The sequence below is a fragment of the Poeciliopsis prolifica genome, unplaced genomic scaffold (genome assembly GCF_027474105.1).
Source record: "Poeciliopsis prolifica strain line A6 unplaced genomic scaffold, Auburn_PproV2 SCAFFOLD030, whole genome shotgun sequence".
Taxonomy (NCBI): domain Eukaryota; kingdom Metazoa; phylum Chordata; class Actinopteri; order Cyprinodontiformes; family Poeciliidae; genus Poeciliopsis; species Poeciliopsis prolifica.
Genome location: NW_026562405.1, coordinates 3,216,698 through 3,241,109, shown reverse-complemented (window position 1 = coordinate 3,241,109; position 24,412 = coordinate 3,216,698). Strand labels below are relative to the sequence as shown.

At 38.0% G+C, this 24,412-nt stretch overlaps 1 protein-coding gene across 8 annotated transcripts in view; it reads left to right on the top strand.

The window, feature by feature from the left end:
* Positions 1–24,412, top strand: part of tead3b (TEA domain family member 3 b) — a 34,160-nt gene that overhangs the window by 1,621 nt on the left and 8,127 nt on the right. For 3 of the 8 annotated variants that reach the window (XM_055050186.1, XM_055050187.1, XM_055050185.1), the window contains exons 3-6: positions 11,671–11,925; positions 22,355–22,419; positions 23,473–23,535; positions 23,678–23,740. In XM_055050186.1, coding sequence (XP_054906161.1) covers positions 11,802–11,925; positions 22,355–22,419; positions 23,473–23,535; positions 23,678–23,740 — 315 coding nt within the window. In that variant the 5' untranslated portion in view covers positions 11,671–11,801. The remainder of the gene's footprint in view (positions 1–11,670; positions 11,926–22,354; positions 22,420–23,472; positions 23,536–23,677; positions 23,741–24,412) is intronic. The other 5 variants (XM_055050192.1, XM_055050190.1, XM_055050189.1 and 2 more) reach the window with 2 other exon arrangements.

Genomic DNA, 24,412 nt, shown 5'->3' with positions numbered 1-24,412 from the left:
TAAGAGCTGCTCAGTTGAATCACTGACAATCAACAGGTTTAACTTGGAAGCAGAATGCAGTCCATCTAGTTGGTCACACTGAAAATATAAGTCTTTTAGTTCTTGTTCTAACATATTAATAAACTCTATCAATTCATTTTTTAACATGTTTAAATCATTTCAACAAGATTGTGTGATTATGAACCTCAGTCTTTCTCTTACAGGGCAAAACATTTTTGTACAAGTCTTGTTGGACTCAGATATCTCATACCATGAATTTGTTTATGACTACTTGAAGAAAAGCTATAATTAAAATAAAAAAACATTGCATTTTAAAGCACCCTCAAGAGTTACATTTGATTACCATGAATGAAATGTGCTAAAATGAAAGTCTTCCTCAGAACAAAACAACGGCATATCTGTAAATGAGACTCATCAAGTCGCTTAATAATAAAATCTGGAAAGTATTAAGTATTTTTTGCTGCAGTGACAGAGTCCTGTTTGTTTTAAGGCACTATGAATATGCCAGGCCTCTGTGGTACAATGTGGCCTTTTCTTCCTTGTAGTTTATGTTTCTCCACTTTTGCAGATTTTTTTGTATCTGCTCTTTTGTTGTGTGAGAGAGTGAAATGGAGAGGAGAAAGTTTAACAACTCAGTGGGTGTAGGGGTCAATTAGATTATTTTGGGTTAGTGTCTGTTTTTAATGCCCCAGCTGTGTTCCTCCAGGTTGTTTGCTGGAGCCAGTTAATGACCATGTGTTCTCCTCATTAGGCAACAACAAAAACAGAAAATCTGGATTATATACATGATTACAAACTATGAATAAATAATTTCGCACATAATTCATGGTCTTTGGGTTATTCCCACGCTGGGGCACATCTTCATGCACTGCACTCCGTTTGCTCTGGATGCAGCTCTGTTGACCGACAGAAGCTGCTTCACTCGTTTGTGCTAAACCCACAGAAGACCAGCTAATGAGCTCGTGCCCATTTGTGCAGGCATTGGCTGCCTTTTAGCACCATCCCCAGAAGTGCTTGTCCAAATGGCGGACACTTACCCCTCTGTTGGGCCAGAAGTGAACAAATACAGCCTCACTTATGTCTGTATGGTGAGGACACAGAAAAAAAGCCTGAAGCTCTTGGCGTAGTGTCTTTAGTAGCAATTTAGAATATAATAGTTGCAGAGGAGTTCTTATGAAGAGGGCAACATGACATGAGCTGTTTGTTGCAGTCACTCAACAAAAGAAGAAAGTGAAAAGATTCAAAGCAAATTAGACCAAATCTTGTAACATAAACCAGCTTCTTCAGTCTCAAATTCCCCTCGAACACAATTTATCAGCACTGTATTCACATCCATGCACTGCACATGTTTACATACTCTCCAAACCATCAGGTTTTCATAGATAAGCCTTCTGGCCTCTTGTTCGGACCACTCAGGGGAGGAGCCGGGGAGTGGCCTAGAACAGTGTTCTCTTTGTGTCAGCTGTCCACAACTTGTTAAATGTTTTAGTTGTTCTTTTCTCTTCAGACCAACTGGTAGGACTGACGTTACCTAAAAAAAAAAAAATAATAAAAAAAAAAATATGGTCAAAAGAAGACGAGCACAGAAGGGAATATCCAGGGCAATCCCAATCTCTGTTACAGATAACAGGAGCCTTACTCCTATCTTAAGTCTGCCTTGAATTTTATAAGTGCGTTTTGGTTTTTGTGTGTGGCTGGTGTGTCTTTGTGGTGCTCTAGTGACCCAAGGGCACTCATGTGAAACTACTTTAATCCCTCTGTTCTGAGTGTTATAGGTTGGGGGTGATAATCTCCTTCTACAGCACAGAGCTTATTCATTTCAGTCATATTCTGCGCAATCATACATGCATCAATTGTGAAACGGTGCCAAAAGTCGCAGAATTTGGCTCTGCTTTTTGTGTTTGGTTGCAGTTTTTTCTTGCGAAATTGTCATGCATATTACACTGATCAAAACCGTGGCTGCTCTTAATGCCTTGAATTATACAGTGAGTTGAATTATTGGCTGGGTGAATTCTGCCTCATGTCTTAAAGGTTTCACAGATTATGGCCTGTGACCGCTCCCTTTACCACAAAATGACCAATTCAGGCTAGAATGGCTTCTCTGCTACGTTCCTTGGAAAATTTCCGATTAGAATGCTGATTCAGGCTGTTGGTGGGGGGAAAAAGGCCCTGTGGCTTACTTTGTCTCAGTCTTTCCCTTTGCAGTTAGAATCAAGCCCAACTGTTTGAAAGTGTGACATTAGACTGTAGACCACATAGCCAGGAGCATCAGCTATTAAAATAGAGCAATAGAGGAGTGAAACTTGTTTTTGCTCTGACTTGACTTGTGTTTACCTACCCTTTGTTCTTACTAGTCTCAAATTTGTGTTTTTCACACTATGTAATATTTTCTAAAGAAAAAAAATTAAAAAGGACTAATTTTAGCTCATTTTAATGTTTTTTTTTCAGCCTCGACATAAACAAATTATTGCACTTAAGTTGCGGATTATTATTTTTGTATGCAGCACATTACTGTGATGGTCATTGTTTTCTTTGAGCTTGCAGCTGGTATCAAACTGCAAATGTTTGACTTGACAAGCGGCGCATATGTTATGTGTATGTGCGTGTGCTGATGTGCATGTCTCAGATTTTCCCTCTGCCTCTTGCCGTGTGAGCTGCTGGCTGTCCAGCACTCCGCTTACTCTCAGCTCTGATTGTTTCCTGAGCGCCGTGCCAGATAGGAAGTAGGAGGAAGTTATTGGAGGAGCTGGAGAGAATTTATTAGGGCCATACACAGACACAGGAGGCAAAGGAAAGGGTGATGACTCCCTGTTTTTTGAGAGGCGCTTGTGATTTCATGAGTCTGGCTGAGCACATGTCCTAAATGTGCTACAGTCAAATGTGTGTGTTTTGCAGAAAATCCTTAACTCTGCAGTATCTGTGTTGGACAGAATAAAGCTCTTGTCAGTGGAGCTTTCCTGGCCTGCAACCTAAAATGTTTTCTTTATCTGTAATCTGACCTTAGAGAGCAGCTGCTCCTTCTGCTGCCAAGACCTGTTGTTTCTCCCCTTCAAATATGTGTTTGTGTGACGCGGCTACGAGTTGCGGGGTCTCGCTGTGACGAAAAGCGCTGGCTACATCTGTGAGACCCCCTCAACCTTGACACAATGTGCGGTTCTCATGTGGAGAAGTTTTCAGGCACGGATTTGTTACTGTGTGTAAACTCAAAAGTTTGTCAGAGGTGTATTTAGGTCTCAGCTAAGCAGGGGGGCTTTTGGCCGCCAGCAGCGGTCTGGATTTTTTGCCAAGAACTGTCACAAGCCCTACAGCAACTAAACAAAAGCTGAATTTCTAAAGACAGGAACAAATCGTGCTGTGCAGCAGTTTGCAACTAGAAGGAGGAATATACAATCTGACAGGAGAGACATGAAAGGAGGACAACTTTGAAAGATCAGCACTGAAAGAGGCAGATTTGAAGGAAATCTGCTTGCAATCTGCATCGCGGCTTGGAGTCATGATAGTGGAGGAATACAAGACTGTAAATAAGAAGCTAGTTTCTCATAGTTTTTGTGGGGATTGAAAAAGTTCTAGATTTTTTTACATTTTTCTTAAATAAAAAGACAATCCTCTTCATACAATATAAAGCAAGTAGAAAACAGTTTTGACAAACACAAAATCATTAAGCAAAGGAAATTTTTACCTCACTGTAAAGGGTTTCTACAGTTAGCATCTTCATAATTCCTGTAAAGGTGTGTACAAGCTCATTTCAGTTCATCAGGTCAGTAATCAAACTTGTTTAATTTTTAGATTCTTCTCAAGAATGTATCAGTAAATTTACTATTCAATTATTCTTTATTTTGGCATTAAAATATGCTTTATGACATATCACACCATGATGTTTCCACATGAAATGTTTACTTTTGGCATGGGGGGATGTGTAGGACCAATCTTCTTCCAAACATTGTGTGTGCAGTGACGTACAATGTTTCATCTTGTATTTCAATGGCTTGTCCAAAAGCTCTGCAACAAACTTGAAACAAGCTTTAATTCTGTTTTTCAGCAGTGGATTGTTATGCAGTCAGTGTGCATTGAGGAATTGCAGTTCATTACTTTTCTTATTGTTTCTCGTGGGGTAAAAACTCTACATGCCATTTTCAGGATTTTTGAAGCTCTTTGTGAGAGGCTGTTGGACAACTGTTGATGATTGCTTTGACTCAGGCTGGTTTATGAAGAAATCATGTTTTTTCCCCTTCCCGGTTGTATGTATAATGTGTGGAGCTGCACAATATGTCGCAAATAAATCATCATCACACTGTCAGTGTGTGCAATATTCATATCACAAAGAACTGTCTGGAGTGGAGTACTTGTTGGATAATACAGCATATTTTATAAAATCTAAAGTTGCAGTTTTCATTTTTGAATACAATATTCAGTCAGTAGGACGGAGTGTCACGCAACAAAAGCTCACATAAGACACATATGGCATTACCAAAATTCTACTGGTCTCATAAAATAAGCCTAACCTATTAGAAATCTTGGAAAGAAGAAGCAAATAGGAATATATCGCACCTGATATTTTTTTATATCATATAAGTATTGTGCTCATTAGAATTTTTGAGATGCAGATGTAACTACTAAAATTTGTATTTTTGTAGCAGTTATGAAACTTTTGTTGTGATGGTCTCACTGCTTTTACAAATTCACCTGAAATATCATCGAGCATAATGTAAAAAGTAAATGAGTAGCATGACTGCATATAACCACAATAAAAAATGGACATTTGTTTGTTGTAATTCTTTCTGGTATTGATTGCAGTTTCCGTGAGCTCAGGTTTTAATACATCATTAATATTAACATTTTCTTATGGTTGTGAAGCAAACACTGAATCTCCTAAGCTTAAAAGTAACTTATAGCATTCAATATATCCCCAAGAGATTAATGATACTTGTTTGGCTCTGTCGGCTCTCCTGGTTCTCATGGTGAAATGTTGGCATCTATTTCTATGTCCTGTCCTGTTATTTGTAAAAATTTTGTCATAAAGGGTATTCAGACGCAGTGGAGAAATTCTCAATAGTAGTTTTTCAGTTTCCCTAAACGGCATGGATCTATTCAGTCTGAGAACACCAAGGTGATGTTTGTGTTACGAGGAAGATAAGGGAGTAGAGTAGTAGTCAAAAATTTGACAAATTTGGAATAGCTTCAATTTTAGTGAATAGAAATTTGAAGGGATCCCTGCTACCTGAACAGACTGCATATGATTTTTAAGGTTTTAAGGCTCTTTTTCTTCATGTGCAATGGGATCCCTTACCTTATTTAGGCCGCATTGACAGCTTTCCTCCATGTGACCCGGCAGCCTCAGAATGACTCATATGAATTACTGGAATTCATTAGTACACAATCCAGTCTAGGAGGCAGAAAGGAAACTCTGCACAGCTCTGGCCAGTTCGTAGTTAAAACTGAAGCAGAGATAAGCCGATTGCTGAAAACACACGGCAATATGATCACTCTGGTTTGCTCTGGGAAAATAGGAAGAGGGATTTTGGTGCATGAATGGTGCTGTTTCAGTGAATGTACAAGGAGCATAGCTTTACAGCATTATTTACATTCCTGCTGCACATTGGAATTCTGAAGCATGTTGGTCTCAGAGTCTCATGGCATGACTCCCAGAAAATAGGAGGGGAGGTGTGTTATTGATTTTTTTTCCCGTTTTTTTGTGATGTGTGAAAGGATAGTGTGATTCGGATATTTATGAAATGTCCAACACATGGTATTGTGAAGTAAATTGAAGTTAAAGTAACAGTAAATTGATTTCATTAACATTTATGCCTTGTTATAGTAAATGTTAATCATAAAGAATGTATTGTAAGGACTTAAAGCTTTTTTTCCTTAGAATGTTTGCAGTTTGTGATCCATTTTGGTGTGAAACACCAAAATCCAACAAAGGTTTTGTAAAATATCTATTAATTTAAACTACATCATTATTCCCTATTTTAGCAATAAAAGCAGAAACTATTAAAGACCATTATTATGTATTTTCCAGAGACAGAGTGCCACTTTACAGCACAATTAAGTAGCTTTTAGCTTTATTTGTTATACAAATTCTGTCTATATAGAACCTAATTTAAAATAAGCTTAACTTCACAATTTGCCTTGAATTTGGTCTCTTTCTTTTCTTTTGAAGAAGATTCTGTTCTTTTTTACCCGGACATCAGCTTGTCGTCACAACATTGCTACTGTCATTTAGAACCATTCTTATGAGCGTTGGACTCAAGTAGTTTTTGTATGATAAACTCAGCAAATGCGCAGTTCCACCTGTTCCACTGTTTGCTAATTGATGCTACCACTAGTCTGAAGGAGCTGTGTGGGGAAGGTGCTAGGTATGGTTGCTCTGTGAGGTGGAAGCTCAGCTGGAGGTTGTTCCTCTGAGGAGTTTTGTGGAAATAGGTGGTGATTTGTGACAGCAAGGGTTTAGGTACCTCCAAATGCCTAAATGCTGGGTGCATTGGGGGATTCACGCATATCTTCAGACATGCATGAAACAATCAAAGTAACACTCCAGGTACCTTTTTGACAAAGGATTAACATTGGGTGAAGTAAAGCTCAAAAAAGTCAAAGTTTAAAATTTCTGTTCATAACACTGACTCAAAGTTTTATCATAAAAATTACCCTGAGCTAACTTTTGTAACAACCACAGAGGACATATTGAAAGATGGCTGAACAGACGTTGCCCTCCCTTTGGTCTGAGCTCTGAACATCATAATGCTGGAGCGATTCAGTGCTGATGTTGCATTCCAGCTGGAACAATCCCACTGTTTTCCAGACCCCAAAGTGGACGCCTAAATTGGACAACAATCTGGCCCCCCTCACCACAATCCCTCCCCTTTCCAATACCGCTCACCTCTCTTCCCCCATGGAGACCCCTTTTTTTTCTCCCGCTGCTCTCCAGCCAGTCAACCAACCCACTCCTCCCATACATGCATCCCCTGGTCTCCTGCCCTTATTTGGGTAGAGACATTCTGAGTTAGAGGGGTGGAGGGTGGAGGGCAGAGAGGCAGTGAAGGGAGGGAAGGAGGGCGTTGAGTTGACACAAGGGAGGCAGGAGGAGAAACAGTGAGCTCTCGCAGGCCTTTCTTAATAAGGACATGTCTGGAATTCAGGCCCCTCTTGCGGCGAAGAGCCTCTCTTTTGCAGCACCTCTCTCGAACACACTCGTGTGAGCACTCTGAGCTCCGCTGAGGTCGTCAGATCGGTCGTTGTGCCGAGCACTGTTTGCTGCTCTTCACAGCTCGCAGTGCAGAAGAGGTTTGTGGTGTTTTCTCTGCTATAATTGGACATAAACAATAGGGTAGCCACTTCTCCCTCCCTCACACTGCCACCAGCCTTTAATTACTAAACCGGTTACCGCACAACACCTGCAGTTTCATCATTGATACATACTGTCTCCTTAAAAAACTGTTTCACATTAGACTGCTAAACTGCTGCTGAATGTAAGAGATGTTAAAGTCTCAATGTAAGAATTACTTTTACAATTATATTACTGGATTTTGTTCCAGTTTATTTTTTGCTTGTCTCTTGGATTAAAGCTGATTAAAATTTTGTTAATATCTGCAAGTTAATCTTCTGATAAGAAACATAAATAGGACTGTGAGCACATTTTCCTTAACATGTTTTTCCATTTATAAAGTATTATTTTTTCGGTAATGGTTCTTTTATTTTCTACACGTTAATAACAAAATGCTGCCAAATCACAAACCAAGTTTGTACAAATAATTCAAGAACAAGCAAAAAGCAAAATCATCACACTAAACTGGAAATTTCCAATCTTGGCATTTACTTCCCTGGAATAATGGAGAAGCTGGAGTAGGATGCAATGCTTTTGATTAAACCAATGGACTATTGTTGTGTGTAGATTGTGTAATCCTGAGGGACCCAGCCTTGTGATCTGTGTGGTCTGAGGAGATCATTTGATCTGCTGATGGGAGCTCGGTTTCAGTGTTGAGTGATCGTGTTGCGAGGCTTCGTCATGAGGGTACCGTCTCAGCTAAAATTAACAGGCTGACTTCTGGATATTCATCAAACTGTCGTTTACGTTCTGTGGCTGCAGCTGATTTTATGTTGCGTGGCTTTAATTGGACCATGAGCTACATTGATAGCAAGGGAATTACAATTATAAGATAGATTGTACACTATTTTTAAAAAGTTGAGACATCAGTTTCTAGGCAATAATGAGTTTCATGTCAATGCTTAGTAATAATCCCTTGCACACTTTATGTGCTGTGGATGCAATGATGAGACATGTCAATGCAAAATTCTTGTACAATTAAAATAGACTTCTTTGCCCTCTGTAAAAACAAAAGTTGTTGTATAGGCATTATTAGATAAACAATCAGTTTAGTTTAGGTATTTTTAATGTACAATAACTATCAATTCTGATATTAAAACTCGTCTTGGTAAATCAGTTTAGAATGTAATTAAAGTTTGAATAATTTATTTGATCTGTTTGTAGAAATAAGTGTAAAAATAACATCTATTTCCAGATGTTCCTTTTTTTGCTTAAGAGGAGGTGTCTGTTAAACAACGAGCCATCTACCAATGCCATATGTTATTAACTTTGTAATTGCCTCATATTTCTATGTTGAACTAAGACTTGCATAATGTCATCTCATAATGTGCCAGTCATAATGTGTCAGCCATAAAATGTGGCTGGCACATTTTTATGGATTTGTAAAAAAAAATACCATGGCACGGGCATTGCAACACAGATACCACATGTACTCCACATATGTGTGTCTGCTACAACAATTTCGCAACTGCTAAGTGTTTATAAAGTTACTTTTCCTCATGCTATACTGTGCATACACTTTGTCCGCATTGATGAAGATTCACTTACCGGTACCTCTCAGCATGCCGAATGCTTAAAGACACCGACATGGTATCTGATTCCGTATTTTTTCCTGATTCATTTACAGGCAGGGTCATTATAAAAACATTTAGATGGTGATACTGAAGAGTGACTGACTACATCTTTTTCAACTACAGCACCACACTGCGGTACTGTTCACAGAAATACAATGTATATGCAGGACTGCATATACATTGATGATTCACAAAATGAGCTTCTTAGTCTTGCTTGGATGGAGGTAAAAGGGGTTTTTAGACATGACGACATGACTTCAGTTTAAAGAAAAGACTGTAATGTGGGAGTGAAATGTGCTGGACTTAGTAATGTTTTAGTATGTTATAGTAATCTCTTATTTTTTAAAATTTATTTTAATTTCTTTTTGTAGAAAATATATTTACAGATCTATTTTTATTTGCATTGCCGCCGTGTTAAATTTAAACTAAACTTGGAGCAAATGGTTGTATCTGTGATTAGTTACTGTTTCAATAAAGTTAAAAAGGGGTCAAAGAAAAAATGGTTTTCCAAACCTCACTTATTGTCATATCACTTCACAATTTTTAATATAAATAATAAAATATGGCAATCATGCTAAATGCTTTGAAATCATTATAGCTGCCTTAGTCTTGTCTTGTAAACTTAAAACGGCCATATATTTGGTTAAAATGTTTCATTCCCCTGTATTTATCCATTTTACTTCACGTTTGTCAGTGTCTGTTGAAATGTTAAAACAGAAAGAGAAGCATCCTGGGAGGATCATTACCTCATTGACTTTTATTACTGAAACAATACAATGTCGAAAAGACAGCTTGAAAAATACTTAAGATCTTTTCCTGCAGTCAGCTATAATCTGACCACATTGGGAAACAGTTCCCAAACCACAAGCATTCTCAGAGACCAATGCTGATTATTGGGGTCTTTAAACTTTGTTTTATGAAATATCTTGAATTCATCTAAGCATTTGAGAGAAATCGAATTAAAGTATAGTGATAGTGACATGACTGTGGAAAATAAAGTGTTATCCTTGTGCTTTACATGATTTCTCACAGCTCTCTCTCCTTTGAATTTTTATAGTGAAAACATTATTGAGGGAAAAGGAGCACCAAACGAGCCGACAAATTCCATTGACTAAAGTACTTACAAAGTATCTTACAACTATTTGCTTTGGAGATCAGTTTACTAAAATAATAACAAAAAAAGTATCCATAGAAACTTCTAACTTGTTTGCTTGTTGGTTATCTCGGATCAGTGCGTTCATGTAGTCATGAAACTTGCTCATCCAGCTCAAACAGAAAAAGAGTTTCCAGATTTCCATTTAGTTGCCTAACTGGTTGAGTGTCTTAGAGAGAGAAACTATGGCACACAATTCTCAAGAAAGTTTTAGTCATATAATGTTTGAATTACTTTTCTACCCGGATTTGGTGCTGTCATTAGTCATACAAAATGAGTAAATCTAATAATGATTTAGCGTTGCTTAAAACAAAGTTATTTGGATTTTGCGGATAATCATTTTACAAAAGATTATCTTTTGCACCATCCTTAACAGTGAGCTCTAAACCTATTCTCTTACTAAAGAGTTTGTTTAAAGCTTAATTGTTTTAATGTTCTAGCAGTTTTATTAAGCCATGTAGGTCACACATTGCAAAGTATTTTGGCAAAAATAACATGAGATTTTTGCTAAATTGGTTGTTGAAAAGCTGAAGCCATCTCTACATATAACTTTTCTCTGTAGTCTGACATGATATCACACATAAAGAGCAGCAGAGAGGCTTGGATGTTCTGCCAGTGCTCAGCCAAACTTTAAAAGCTTTGCCCTTCTCATTGTGATGAGTTATTCTTGTTGACCTCATTCTTCCTTTAATCAAGACTCCTTCCAGTATTGCCTAAATCCCATTATTGTTTTATGGAGTTGTTAAATTTGTCACTCATAATTTTCCAAACACATGGTTCGTATGCAATGTTTCTAAAATGTTAACCAGAAATAGTTCCACATGCTCTGATTATATCCAGCAGTATTTGGTGGGAGAGAAATTGGAGCGTTAGTTTAGTGGAGCCTAAGCAATGGATGCAATGGATGGAACATTTCATTACTTTTTCTGCATCTAGTTTACGTCTGTCAGTGGGGCATTTGAAGGTATTTGACAAAAACGGTTAAAACAGAAGACAAAATATGAGTGGAGTAGCTTAAGGTCAGTTGCTGTCCTAACTATGGATGCACCAATATGAAACTAAGGGCCAATATAAATGTCCGATATTTATGTTGCTGACTTCACCATTCTGCTTTAATTTAATTTCCCACAATCCTGTGCTACATCACTGTTACTTTCACATGACCAAAAAAAGTACCACATGACCAACAAGATGGAAATAAATATCAGTTGTTAATAGCAGCGTCATTTATCGGATCAGATTGATGCTGATTTGTTAAAAAATGACCAATATCAGCCAATCTCAATATTTTTGACGATATATTGTGCATTTCTACTCTCAACATCTCTGACAATAAATATTTTCTGTTGAATTTTATAGATTATCCAGACAACAGATATGTTTTACTGTCTGGGGTTTACAAATTTGAATTTTAATACAGCTTGGATCTCCCTATGCATCAAAAATTTGGGGAAACCAAAATGTTTGTGAAGCTTTTTCAACTCATATTCAAAAAAGAATATGAGAAAGGTATATTGGCTGTTCATTAGAGTTACGTATTGTGAAATTGTAAATAACATTGATTTTGGTTGAAACTTCACTGCTGAGTGAAAAAAGCTTGTGCTCTGTTTTTTTTTCTACAGATTTCCCACTGATCCTTTGATCTTGGGGCTCAGGGTTGGGCCCAGGGGGAGCCGCCACCATTGCGTCCAACGAGTGGAGTGCCAACGGTAGCCCAGAAGATGGGCTGGACGGGGAAAATGAGGACAAGACCATGGACGGAGATGCAGAAGGCGTTTGGAGCCCAGATATTGAGCAGAGTTTTCAGGAGGCCCTCGCCATCTACCCTCCCTGTGGCAGAAGGAAAATTATCCTGTCAGATGAGGGAAAAATGTATGGTGAGTACACGGCCAGAGCAGCACAAGAACAGTTAAAGGGATATAAACCCAGACGAAGTGCTTATTAATGAGCACTTACTAATAAGTGCTAGTAAATCACTGCAACATATGTGGTTTCTCCATTAATTAATGGAAAAGTGTCTAAAAGAAACACTTTTCCATTAATTAATGGAGAATTAATGGAGAAACCATTAATTGATGGTTTAATCCTCAAATCTCCAGTGATTTGGGGATTAAAACAGGCAGATTTCTACTCTGCTACTTTAAAAGCAAATAAGAAAATGATTTTTCTTCCTCTTTCGGTTTTCATGTCACAACTTAAACCCAGAGGTGAGTGTTTTCTTTCTACAGGTAGTTCTGTTTAACAGGTCTGTACCTGTTGAGCTGTGACCCACGGGCAGGTTCCTCCAGTCACACTAGCACTTTCAGAGTTGGTTATTGTTGTCCTGAAAGAGACTTAGCTCTTCTTACCGCCTGATTTACACTAGTCTGTTTTTGCAGAAGGTTTTTATTTATGACCTGTTTTTCACACTCAGGCTCTTCCTTCTCTGCCTTCTCTCCAAACTTGTCTTTTATCACTCTGCTACAATCAGTTTTTTTCTCTCTCTCTCTAAACTTGCAGTACTAGCAAACATTGCCTGTGGGTGACTGGTTAAAATCTTCTGTTTGATGCTGAATCGCTTGGTTATATTAAAGACAATTAGCACAGCATGAACCAAGACTTAAGAACAAAAACATTGGATTGGCATGCTCTGCTGTTGAAGTATTTAAATATCCATGTGGTTGTGTTGTTTCCTGCCATATGTTCATAAAATTGCAGGTGTTGAGTCCTTGATGAGCTTAAAACCTCCAGATGGCCATACTGGCAAGTGTTCTAGCAGAATCAATAGCATCCAGGTGCAGCAATTTAATCACACTTCTCTTTAATTACTTTCATCCCATTTTCTATTGTTAAAGCTTCAGTTTGTAACTTTAAAAAATAATATGTTTTTTTACATATTCGTTGAAACAGTCACTGTGTCATGACAGTGTAATATATTGGAATATGTGCTGATGGCAGAGAAACAACTTGACATTGCAGGAAAAGTATTAATCTGGTTTTATCAGTGGCCATGTTTACTTCTCTGAGGATTCATGGCAGGCTGCGTTGTGGAGAACCAGCTGTAGTAGCAAAGAGGAAGAGGGGTATTTGAGCAATGCATACACAAGTTTGATGGACAGTGCTAAGGGCCTCCTCCTGGCTCTGATTGGTCTTTTCTGAAGAAGCGGTGCATTTGTGTAGATGACAGTAGGAACGCTGGAAGAAGGCAGAGGAGACTGATTTTTCACAGATTATCAGTGTCAGTTAGAATTTTAACAAGTATTTCAAAATATTTCCTATATATAAAAGTTACGTACGACAGCTTTAGAGAAAATATATCTTTAATTAGATTTGCATCTTAACTTGGAAGAAAGAACAGCAATAAATGTTGACTGGCATGATTTTCTTCTGCCTTCTTTTCTGTTTCTCTCGCCAGTGATAGCCAAAAAGTCTAGGTTTTGCGAGATTATTTTTTGCAACAATCAATCTCAGGCTATAAACTTTTAGATAGGTTGAGTTTTGGTTTGAAAATAATTGTTTGTGGGAGTTTTTTTGTCAATTGACGTCAGATTAGATTCTTTTGGTATGATTCACCCAAGATGGAATCCCATTCGCTGACTTGTCAGAGAGATTTGGAAACTGAAGAACAAGGTCATACCTACGTTGATTCAACTAGAGTAGCTGCTTTTGTTTGTTGTCTGTTCAGTTTTTCAACTTAAGGTGTAAAGGCGAGGCAAAATGAATAGCAGAATTTGTCAAAATTAATCAAAAAGAATTGTTTTGATTGTTAGATTCATTATCTGTTAATAATAGACAAGAGGTAATAATAGTGTGATATGTATTTTGTGGGTTGTAGAAATAAGGAATTTGCCAATATTGAGCCCAATTTACTTCACAGTCAAATTGATGCTATTTACCATATTTATTTAGAGCCAAAAGGAATAAAAAAATGTTGGTACCACTGAAATGAGCATGATGCATTTAAATGGAAACAAATACATTTATCTTAAATAAATAAATAAATAAATAAACATTAATGGCAAACACATAAACTGCTAAGTTTTGTTCATGATTGCATAGTCCTAAATGAGTTGAACATATCTTGCTTTCATAAGGAGACTGACTAAACTACTATAAATATTGAAGAAATAGCATAAGTGGTTCTACATAATTGGCTACCAACGTGGTAACACTGAATCTGACAGTAAATGCGTGCATCTATGTAAAACTGGTCAATATGAGACTAGAGGACCAATCACAATGAAGACATTTAAAGAGCTAAATACAAAAATCCAATACAGTAAGTGCACAACATTCAACACCATAGGTGTTTCTTTTTAATGCATGAAGATTTTATCATTACAAATCTTCTTAAATTAATCTACATAGCTTTGGCATGCTAATAAAAAAAAAATTTAGTTTGAAGTTCAGTGCAATATTCCAGAATATTTAAATTCTCCTTTCAAGAAATTATCTACAAAGATCAAAACAGTTCAATCCAGAAGGCTTAAATTGTAAACTATGCAATTTACAATTAATCCTGAGTTAATTTTGTTTTACCATCCATTTACCAACCATTTGTTTTACATGAAGTGTGTTTGGTATTTGAAATTGTATAAATGTTTGTGAGAGTGCAGTTGTGACAGTTTGGAGAGTAACAAACACCCTTAGGGTTCTGTTCAGAAGCAAGCATTTTAATTAAGAAACAAAATTAACATTCATTTGAATCTTCAGCTTCTTACTGGAACAAATAAGGATGCAGTTTGCTTTAGCTGCATTTTGTTACATAATTCTGTTGAGACAACCCATCATTATTGCAGAACTAGTGTGGGGTGATTTTTGACATCTAGGAAAAGTCTGTGGCAGCCGAGCTTATCTAGTGATCAAAGTGTGTATTCCACATTGCTATTTTTGTTGCAAGGGAATATGGTAATGTTTTTGTCCTGTGACAAATGTCTTCCTATGCCATGTAAATGAAAGGCATACGGACCTCTCCATGTGGAGAAAATGTTTTATCGCTTTGGATTGTTGTTTTCTCATGGGAGTGATCTCTTAAGAGCCATTGCTTCCAGTGTATTGATCTCAAATCAGAAAAAAAAAAACATAAGTTAGCATGATAACAACCATGCTAACCCATGTAAAGTAAACCAGCCTCATGATGCTGGAAATCCCAAACTTTGTAAAATGATTACCACAGTATAGGTCACCAATGCAAATTTTATTTGATCTTGAACTGAACTCAGTTCTCAAAAAAATTGTAACAAAACAAAACAACATTATTGTATGTCGAGGAGGTATAATTTTCCGTTTGACAGTTTACAATAAATATGTTTTATGCTTTCTGTGGAAGCAAGTATAAATAAATAAAATGTTTTATTTTATTTTTACTTAATAATGTTCCTGCCCTGTTTTCTAAATGTGTGCTGACTCAAAAAGTTTGGTATGAGAAAATCATCAAAAAAGAAGATTAGGCACAAACTTTCTGCCATAGCAACAAACTGTCAAAACCCCTTTTAAAAGCTGGTTTTTCCCTAGGGCACTAAACACGCTCTCCATTTACAATAAGTCATCTGAGGCTTTACTGGCAGAGCCAAAGCATGCCCCAGAAGAAGCCCTCTCACAAGGTGATTACCTCAGATTTCTAAAAGCTGTCCTGACGTTAGGTTAGGGGAATGTTAACGATTGCACAGCATGTAATACTGTCTACCTTGCAGTCTCAGACTCCAAGTAGCCTCCAAAAGCAGACAAGTCATCCCTCCCATTGGGAATTCCACTTCTTTTCTGCCAGGATTTTTTTTATTATTATTTTGTGGGAAACCTTTGCACATTTCCATTAGCTAGTGCACAGTTTTATACAAGTGTAATCTGTGCTCCACAAGGCTGTCTAGACCAGTGGCATTTATTTTCATTCAGATAACTTAAAGGTTACAGAGAGTTCAAGGAAAACTTATGTTCTACTGCAACCTCTCACATAAGGAAATATTTAAGCTGTTTCAGGACATGAGAAATAAAAGTTTACCTTATAATGGTTTTGGCACGTATGTGCTTCTGTGTCCAATCCACCGGAAGAGCACTTTGGTTTAGTTGCTTAAACAATAAAAAACTTAATTGCAGAATTAAACAGAAACGGAAATAATTACTGTGGAGCATTCTGTTGATATCGCTGACCAGAAACATGTGAGTGGGATGTATCATGATGTTGAGATGCAGCAGTGTGAAAGGTGTAGGCAGAGATGACTTTAAAATTGGAGTGGGAGATCTTTCCAAAAGATTGAATGACATTCTCTTACCATCAAGGCCCGGAATGTGAATCGTCACTCAAATAGACCTGTTACTGTAAACTTTAGCTCCTGTGAAGGTTGTCGTCAACTGTGTTGTTGTTCGCAAATGACAACTTTTCTCTGCCAGGTAGGAAAGCAATCATGCTTTTGCCTTTTGGATGAAATCTTTAAGACCCCGCAACTTTTATTCAGCGAGCAACTTCTGCAAAGCACGGGAGATTATAGCTGAAGATCTGTTAACAACATAACATAATAAGACTGACCGAATATAAGATGGAAAGTAAAGCACACAATTTGTTTACCTAAATAGGAAACAAAATATGATGCATCACCTCAAGAGGTTTGGCTTGAGAGGAGTTTTATAACATGACGACATCCCCAAACAAGTAAATAAGAGTGAAACTAGTATGTCTCCAGGCCTGTATCCAATAGAATACCTTTGACATATTTAGAACTGGAAAAACAGCAGAAAACAAATAACAACATGGAACGGTGAAGACAAAAGATTACACTTGTTGTTAGATAATATTATATGCTCCCAGCTTAGCAAGGATTCATTTAAAAAAATGGAACAAACCCATAAACAAAGTTTCCATCAGCAATATTTTGTGGAGCAAAATATTATAAACAAAACAATCAAAGAATGATTGAGCCTTTAAGATTATTTGTAAAACAAATAACTGATAATTGTTGTATGCTGAATTCAAAGAAAGCATCAAGAAAAGAAAATGCAGCCCTTCTTGTTTTGCTTTGGGGCTGTGCTGACATGCCATTCACCTGTGTTTTCTGGTCTCAACAGGTGTATCACACGCCTCTTTGCGTCCACGCCCCTGCAGCTGTCACGATTGCAAAGCACTCTGGGTATGAAAATGGAGAAAGGTTCCAAAGGATGGTCGGTGTCTGTTCTGACCTTGAAGGTCCGAATTAGAACAGGTTCAGTGCATGCACGGCTGTGGGAGAACATATGGGTACAGATATGGGAGCAGGGCCTGAGCACGCTGTTTGATGACTACGCAGGCCTGGTGTTTCCTGTCAGCTCCCTCGCTGAGATGTTAGGAATGTTTTCAGTCATGGCTGAGCAGTATGTTAACAATTTAGGATTACCTCAATGTTATGTGAAGGGAGGAGGGAGGGAAATAAAGGAGTTGAAAAGGTTCAGGGGAGAGATGGAGCTGTAGAGAGGTAAAGTTGTGATGACTGAATAGAAATTACCTTTTTTCTCGCTATTTTAGCATGTAAGTGGAAAATTCCAGTGGTCATATAAAAAAGAGAAAGATGGGTGTGTCTTGTCAAGGGAGTTAAGAATGGCAGCCTGCAGCTATCTGACTGACTGTTGAGCAATAATCAGGAGAATCATGATAGGTTCTAAAGTGTTGCTGCAGAGAAAAGTGCAATACTGTTGAAGCTGAGGACAATGAGGCTATGCACTCAAATGAATGAGTTGTGTCTGTTCAGATTCACCTGTTATAGTTCCCTGAAGTGTGGACTTTTGGCTATCTGACTCTCCCAACACCATCAGCCTCCCTTTCTACCCCCATTTCAGACCACAATGTCAAGTCTGAACAGATGTCAGCTGCTGCAGCTGTAGACCCAGAGTGCTGTAAATCATTTCTGGTAAAAGGTTTAAGGAAGCAATCAGTCTAAAAAAAAAGATAAATGCCACCCAACACAACCAGTTCTGCTGGGTCTACATTATGAAGAAAGACAAAGATCATAATTAGCAGGAAGATGAATTTCTATACCAAGCTGTCTCTTTAATTTTTGGTTGTCTTTGAAAGTAGAGCTTCTCTTTTACAGAAGGTGGTTGTTCAAAAAAAAAGTCTGCTAAGATAAAGCGTTATCAGATCATGGTTCTTTAGAAATGTAGCTTATTATCTTAGAGTGTATTCACACAAGCTGTGTTTAGTCTGTTTTTATCAAACTCTAGTTCGTTTGCCTGGAAAGTCCGGTTCGTCTGGGGAGCTACGAAAGTGCAATCAAGCTCTGATGCACACCAAAAAAGCTAACTCTGGTTTGCCAGTAAAACGTAGGTCCTGGTTTGGTTGAAGTGAACTGTTGCGAGTTCGAATGTATACAGTGTGTGAATCACAAGCGAACCGTAGACCGCTACAAAGACGGGCATTCTGGATAAATGCAACCAAAGCAAAGCCTCCAGTGTAACGCTAGCAGGACAAATAGCTTGTGGTCTTATGTTTGTAGAGCTGCTAAAAGCTGATACCAAGGAAGTTGTATTTATGTTTTCTTAAGAGATTTTCATGTGACTTTCTTCAATGATTCTTAGTGCAGTGCTATCAGGATAGGGAGGTAGCCGTTTTTTGAAAGGATTTGGCATTCACTCTTACAGTAGAGTGTGAAAGCGAACCCCAGCAGTTAAAAGTATCACAAATAATGCAATTTTGGGCACCAGTTGTACTGAGTCTACCAGACCATCAGGTGTGAAGACACCCTTCATTTATAAAGATCTTTATTACGAGTCCAGGGGCCTATAGTAGGTATCTTTTCCAGTCATAATCAAGTGATTCTTTTTATTTGTTAAATATTGAACCTTATTTTAACCAAGACAGTCCCATTGAGATTGAAACCTCTTTTTCAAGGGAGTCTGCGAAGAGATAGAAAAGTTACACAACTACAATTAGCTACATAATGCCATGCAAATAATCAAAAACAGTCACAGATTAAGGAAGTTATCGCTAGTACTCTCAGTCTGGACTTAAATGTACTCAATAAAATAAGCTCAGTTAATTTCCTGTGTTTTGCAACATGTTTTATGTAGATGGAGCAGAGTAAACAGAATCTCCATTTTCCCAGTTCTGTGCAGGGAAATGGAACAGAGAGCAAGAAATTAACATGTGAAAACAAAGAGTAAGAATTAATGCTTCTCTATGTTGTTAAATCGCAGATTTAGGAGGACAACAGCCCAAGCATGGCCTTATGAATAAAAGAATCAGTGTCCCAATTATGATTATTTTGAATGGTTCCATAGAAAATATGGAAGTCTGCGACTCAGTGGGTAGCATTGAATTGTCTTGCAGTTGAAAACAATTGCATGACAGTGCAATTGCTGTAGGTTTGATTCCAGCTTTCTCACATGTCAACATTTCCATGGGCAAGGCACTAAACCACAATTTGTCTGTTAATTGGTGTACTGGTGAGAGGAGGGGGTGAATGTGGCTTTGATCAGTCAAAATGACTGGAAACATGCTTTATAAGTTCTGTCCATTTAGGTCCAATGATGAATTCAAAGTTCTGGGATTTTCAAGTGAACTACTAATATGCACCTATTTGATTTAATGATTACAATTCCACTGCCAACCTAAAGTATCAACAGTAGAATTTAGCTATGTGCTTCACACGTGTTTTGGCTTTTGTACTTCAATAAGGGCATCATGTCTCTACACAGACCTGTTATAGTTACTGGAAGCATTATTTTGCATAGATGAAGACATTTCTAGAATTGTTTCAATTTCATAAACATTTATACATTCTGGAAATATTCTGTTTTCTTGTGATTAAGCTCTGTTGACCCTTTTCAACCACATCACGTAATCAAGATGAGGCATTATTACACATGGTCTAGAGCAGGGGTGTCAAACTCCAGTTCTCAAGGGTCGGTGTTCTGCAACTTTTAGATGTGCTTCTGCTGCACCACACCTGAATAGAATAATAAGGTCATTAGCAAGGCTCTGGAGAACTGATCTGCACAAGGAGGAGGTAATTAAGCCATTTCATTCCAGAGTTTTCTACCTGTGGCACATCCAAAACCTCAGGATACCAGCCCTTGAGGACTGGACTTTGACACCTGTGACCTAGAGTATTGGACAGAGTGATTGTTTTCCCAAGTTGTTTTTGGTAATGCTGCCATGGCTTCTACTTGCTAATTTGTCTGTGAAAGAAGCACAACTCTTTACAAAGAGCGGAGATAAAGGTGTTCGAGAGTTGCTTACCAGTTATTTTGAACATGGTAGGAGCATTGTCTTTATGGTTACTTATAATTACACGGGTACCTTCTTCATTTTGCAGTTGATTGTATCTTGCTCATTTAGATTATTTATGAAGTACATGAACATTTATCTTCTTACCTTGTAAAAAAATAGTTGCTTGAAATCCGTGTATACACCGAGGCTTGCAGTGTTTAATTATAACTTGCTGCTATCCATCAGCGTCATCTTCCTCATCAAAGGGTTTACAGTAAAATGACAAGTTTGGTTTGCATTCTTGTCTCTGCAGGCAATAAAATGCTAGTTTAGGCTACCAACCGTCTGTTACAGGAGTTAATGTGCGCATATAGGTTGTTTTGACATATGTCAAGGGGGTGTGAGTTTGAAGAGTGTGATGTCACTTGCAAAGGGTCAATTAGCACTACTGTGTACCTAACTTCCAGTCCTTAGTAATATCTGGGTATGGCACTATGCTGACTTTAGCCTAGGGGCCCAATGTTTTCGAGATCTGCCCCTGATCACTGTGCTGCATTATCCCATAAGCAATAGGTCTGATTCAAAGTATTAGATAAAATCTAAATTCACATAATTTTTTTTAATTCTTTATATAATTTTATTCTAAAAGGTCTGTAATTGGAAAAAGCAAATGTGGCTCAGTGTTGAACCGAAAACTTCAGTTATTTTAAATCTGGCTCATGTTTTGGAGAAAAATTCTTACCGTCAATTATTTCGCTTGTACATCAGTGAAATACTTTTACCTCATTGAGTAATTCGATGTGACATTTTAGCGAAATTCTTTCCACCTCCGTGATGCAACATTTACTCTCCTTTCCCCTCCAGCTGAAGAGACTGAGAGTGACAGTTGGGTGGGGGTTGAGTGGGCGTTATTCTTTCCCTGCCACCCTCCACCAGGATGGTCTGCAGCAGGTGCTGTTGTCTGTTAGCTGTGGGGTCACATGGTGGTGTTGTTTTGGGAAAAGCGGCTGCCTCGCTGCCAGGTGGCAGTTGTTGGCAGGGACAGTTATGGCTTTGTGTTTTCTCCAAGAGCCCCTGCCCTTTTCAGCTGCCCTTTTTGCCCCTTTATAAGCGATCATCCCCCATACCCATACCCGAGCCTGATGGCCTTCACCCCGGCTCTAACCCCTGTTTCTCCCAATGCTGGAAGTTCATTTGAGCATGTGTGCACTCAGCCAAGCTCTGTGTTTGTAGGCCCAATCAGACTGGCCAGCACAGATGTGACAGGCTTACAGGAATGTTAGGAATGTGGAGGCGCTGGAGCGGGTGTGTCCATCCTTGGCCTGGGGCATAAGAGGAGGGGCTCCCTCAGTATCTGCAGACTGCTCAGCTCTGCTTTGCTGGCTGACTGCCTGACAGACTGATTGGTTAGTACGATGAGTCCTGTAAGCCTGTTGAAGATGGCCTGCGGTACTTTTATGGTAATTGCAATAACCAGTGCCTTTTGGAGGCCAACTAGACTCGTTTCTCCTGTCATTATGCATCTGGAGAGCTATTAAACTCCTTGGGTTTAAAAAGGCACGTCTTGACCAGTTTTGTCAGCATAATTTTCTGTCAGCAAATTTGAAAGCATTATTTTAATGATATGGTGGTTCTACCTCTTATTTCAGCCCCATTTCCACAGAAACCCAGTAAGCGTGACTTGGCAGAGAAGAAAACTCCAAAACCAGTTTCCTATGAGGCAAAATCATGCAGCTTGTTTGTGCGTCTCATGTACCAGGGTGAACTTTTAATATGAAGGCATCAGCAAAAGTACAACCCAGCATAAATGCCTATGATCTGCAGAAGGTGTTGGGCAGAATTTTGAGTGGAGATATTATGTCTTGACAAACATGGTTATGTTTGTAATCATGCTGCATGGAAAGACATATTATGGATTGTTAAACAAGCAAATCAAAACAGAAAGACAAAATAATTTAACCTTCCTAGTTCTACTTCAGAAACATGTAACAGGAAACAATGGAAGTATTGTGAATCTTCGTGTTGATGATGAACTCTGAGGCAATGAGATGACTCAAAAGACAACACTGCCACCAAGAGTCCAATTGGGGATGTACAATATAATGTTTGTGTAATTGCCTTTCATAACTTTTCTTTCTGCTTTTTGGTTACAGGTCGAAATGAACTGATAGCAAGATACATCAAGCTGAGGACAGGCAAAACCCGCACGCGAAAACAGGTAAACTTGTGCTAACAATGAAAAAGGAAAACATGCATGATTTTTTTGGGTCTATTTTGGTGACAGTAATCCACTAAATAGAAAGACAGAAACCAAGATTTTACAGGATAATTCTGGTTTTATTTTATGTTTATTTCAACAAATTTTGTAAAACAAACTTAACTTGAGAATATTAAAAGACATGACAGAATAAAGTGCTATTTCTAAAAATCTTCTCAAATTTGGTCTTTGTAAGTGTTTTTGCTTGAAAGAATTAAAACCATGCCATTGTTGGCTGATTGCTAGAGACTAATCTGGCTATCTAAAAGCATTAAAATAATAGTCTAAAAGTATAAGAAGTATATTTGTGCTGTATTATGCACACATTAGTGGTGAAATCAATTTTATTCATCACACAATAGTTCCAGATTTTATTTGTCGTCACATTGAAACAGAGGATCTCCAAGCTGCACATGTGTCTTCATAAATATTTTTCTGACATTTTTTAATAAAAAAGAGAAAAATCTGTATTTGCATGGCCTGTTGACTTTAACAATAAAGTACAACAAAGGCCTCTATAAAAATGGCTTTACTTTTGTTGTGGATTCTAAAGTTTCTGAGGTCTAATTTCTAAAAGGTACATCTTTTCACCTGATTTTGTGTAGCAATTCCCAGAAGTGTTGACCTATTTGATGTATTGGTGTTTCAAGAAGGAGTTGAAGTATTAAGGTGAAGCAAAACAAACTGTGTTAAAAGCACCAGATTGTGCTGTTGTTCGCAGTCAGTCTCATAAATTTTCTGGCTGTTTCTGTGTTATTATCTCTTATCTCCAGCTTTATTCCACAGCTAACTACCAAGTTATAAGAAACCTATTCACTAAAATGTATAGTTACCAAACTTAGCCTTTAATTTCACCTTTCAATGTCTTTTAGCAACTGTTCTGACTACTGAACATTTTCGTTGTTTCAGTAAAGAGTTGGCATACGCTCTACAAGTATGCACCTGCATGGTTGTGCATGCATGAATTTGATTGCATGTTATTTATTTGTTGAAAACTGTTTCACACCCCTGTAGGTGTCTAGTCACATACAGGTGTTAGCACGGAAGAAAGTTCGTGAATACCAGGCGGGTATTAAGGTAGGTCCCGCCGGCCCGCCTCCCGGCAACACTGACTGGGCGTCTCTTTCCTCTTTGGTTACGGCTTCTCCCTTTCTTCCCCGTGTCCTTTCCCTCCATGTCTTCCTTCCTCTTCCCTTCTCTTGGCTATTCTTCTGTGCAGGTTTCTAGCCATTTGCAGGTTCTCGCCCGGAGAAAATCTCGCGAGATCCAGTCAAAGCTAAAGGTATGCGCTTCACCTCAGCAGGGCTGGTACACGCTTGGCTTTGCACTAACCAGCTAATTTGAGATTATCAATCTTTGCTCATATGGAAAACCCATTTTGGCTACACAAGCAGATGCATGCTTGCTGTGAACAAAAGAATTGTTTGTAATCAAAAGTTTAAAATACAAATTAGATTTGCTTTTTTGCATCCAGTACATTGACATGCATGTTTTTTTAGTCCTGTATTTGTGCAGCAGTACACAGAAATCAAAAAATTAAGCTGTAATGGTTGTTACTGTAGTCTCTGCTTTAATTGAATGTGCATTGCTAAGCCAGTCTAAAAAGTTTATTTAGTTGCATGTTGCTCCAGCTCTGTCTCTGTCCTCCACAGCTTACTGTACTTCTTTTGCTCTTTTCTTTCTTTACTTCTGTTTATCTTTCTTTCTTTGATTTCTTCCTTTTTTCCTTGTTTCTTTCTTTCTTTCTTCCTTTATTTCTCTCTTTCCTTTCCTTCTTTCTTTCTTCTTTCTGTTTTCTACTCCTTCCACTTGAATATCGACAGTTTCTTACCTCTTCGTTTGTTTGTAAAGTTTTCTGTAAAACTCAATATAAAGTTTTGTGAAGCTCTTTTTAGCTTGTCTCATTCAAATTCTCTGAACTCTTTATGCTTTTTAAGTAATTTTTGCATATCCA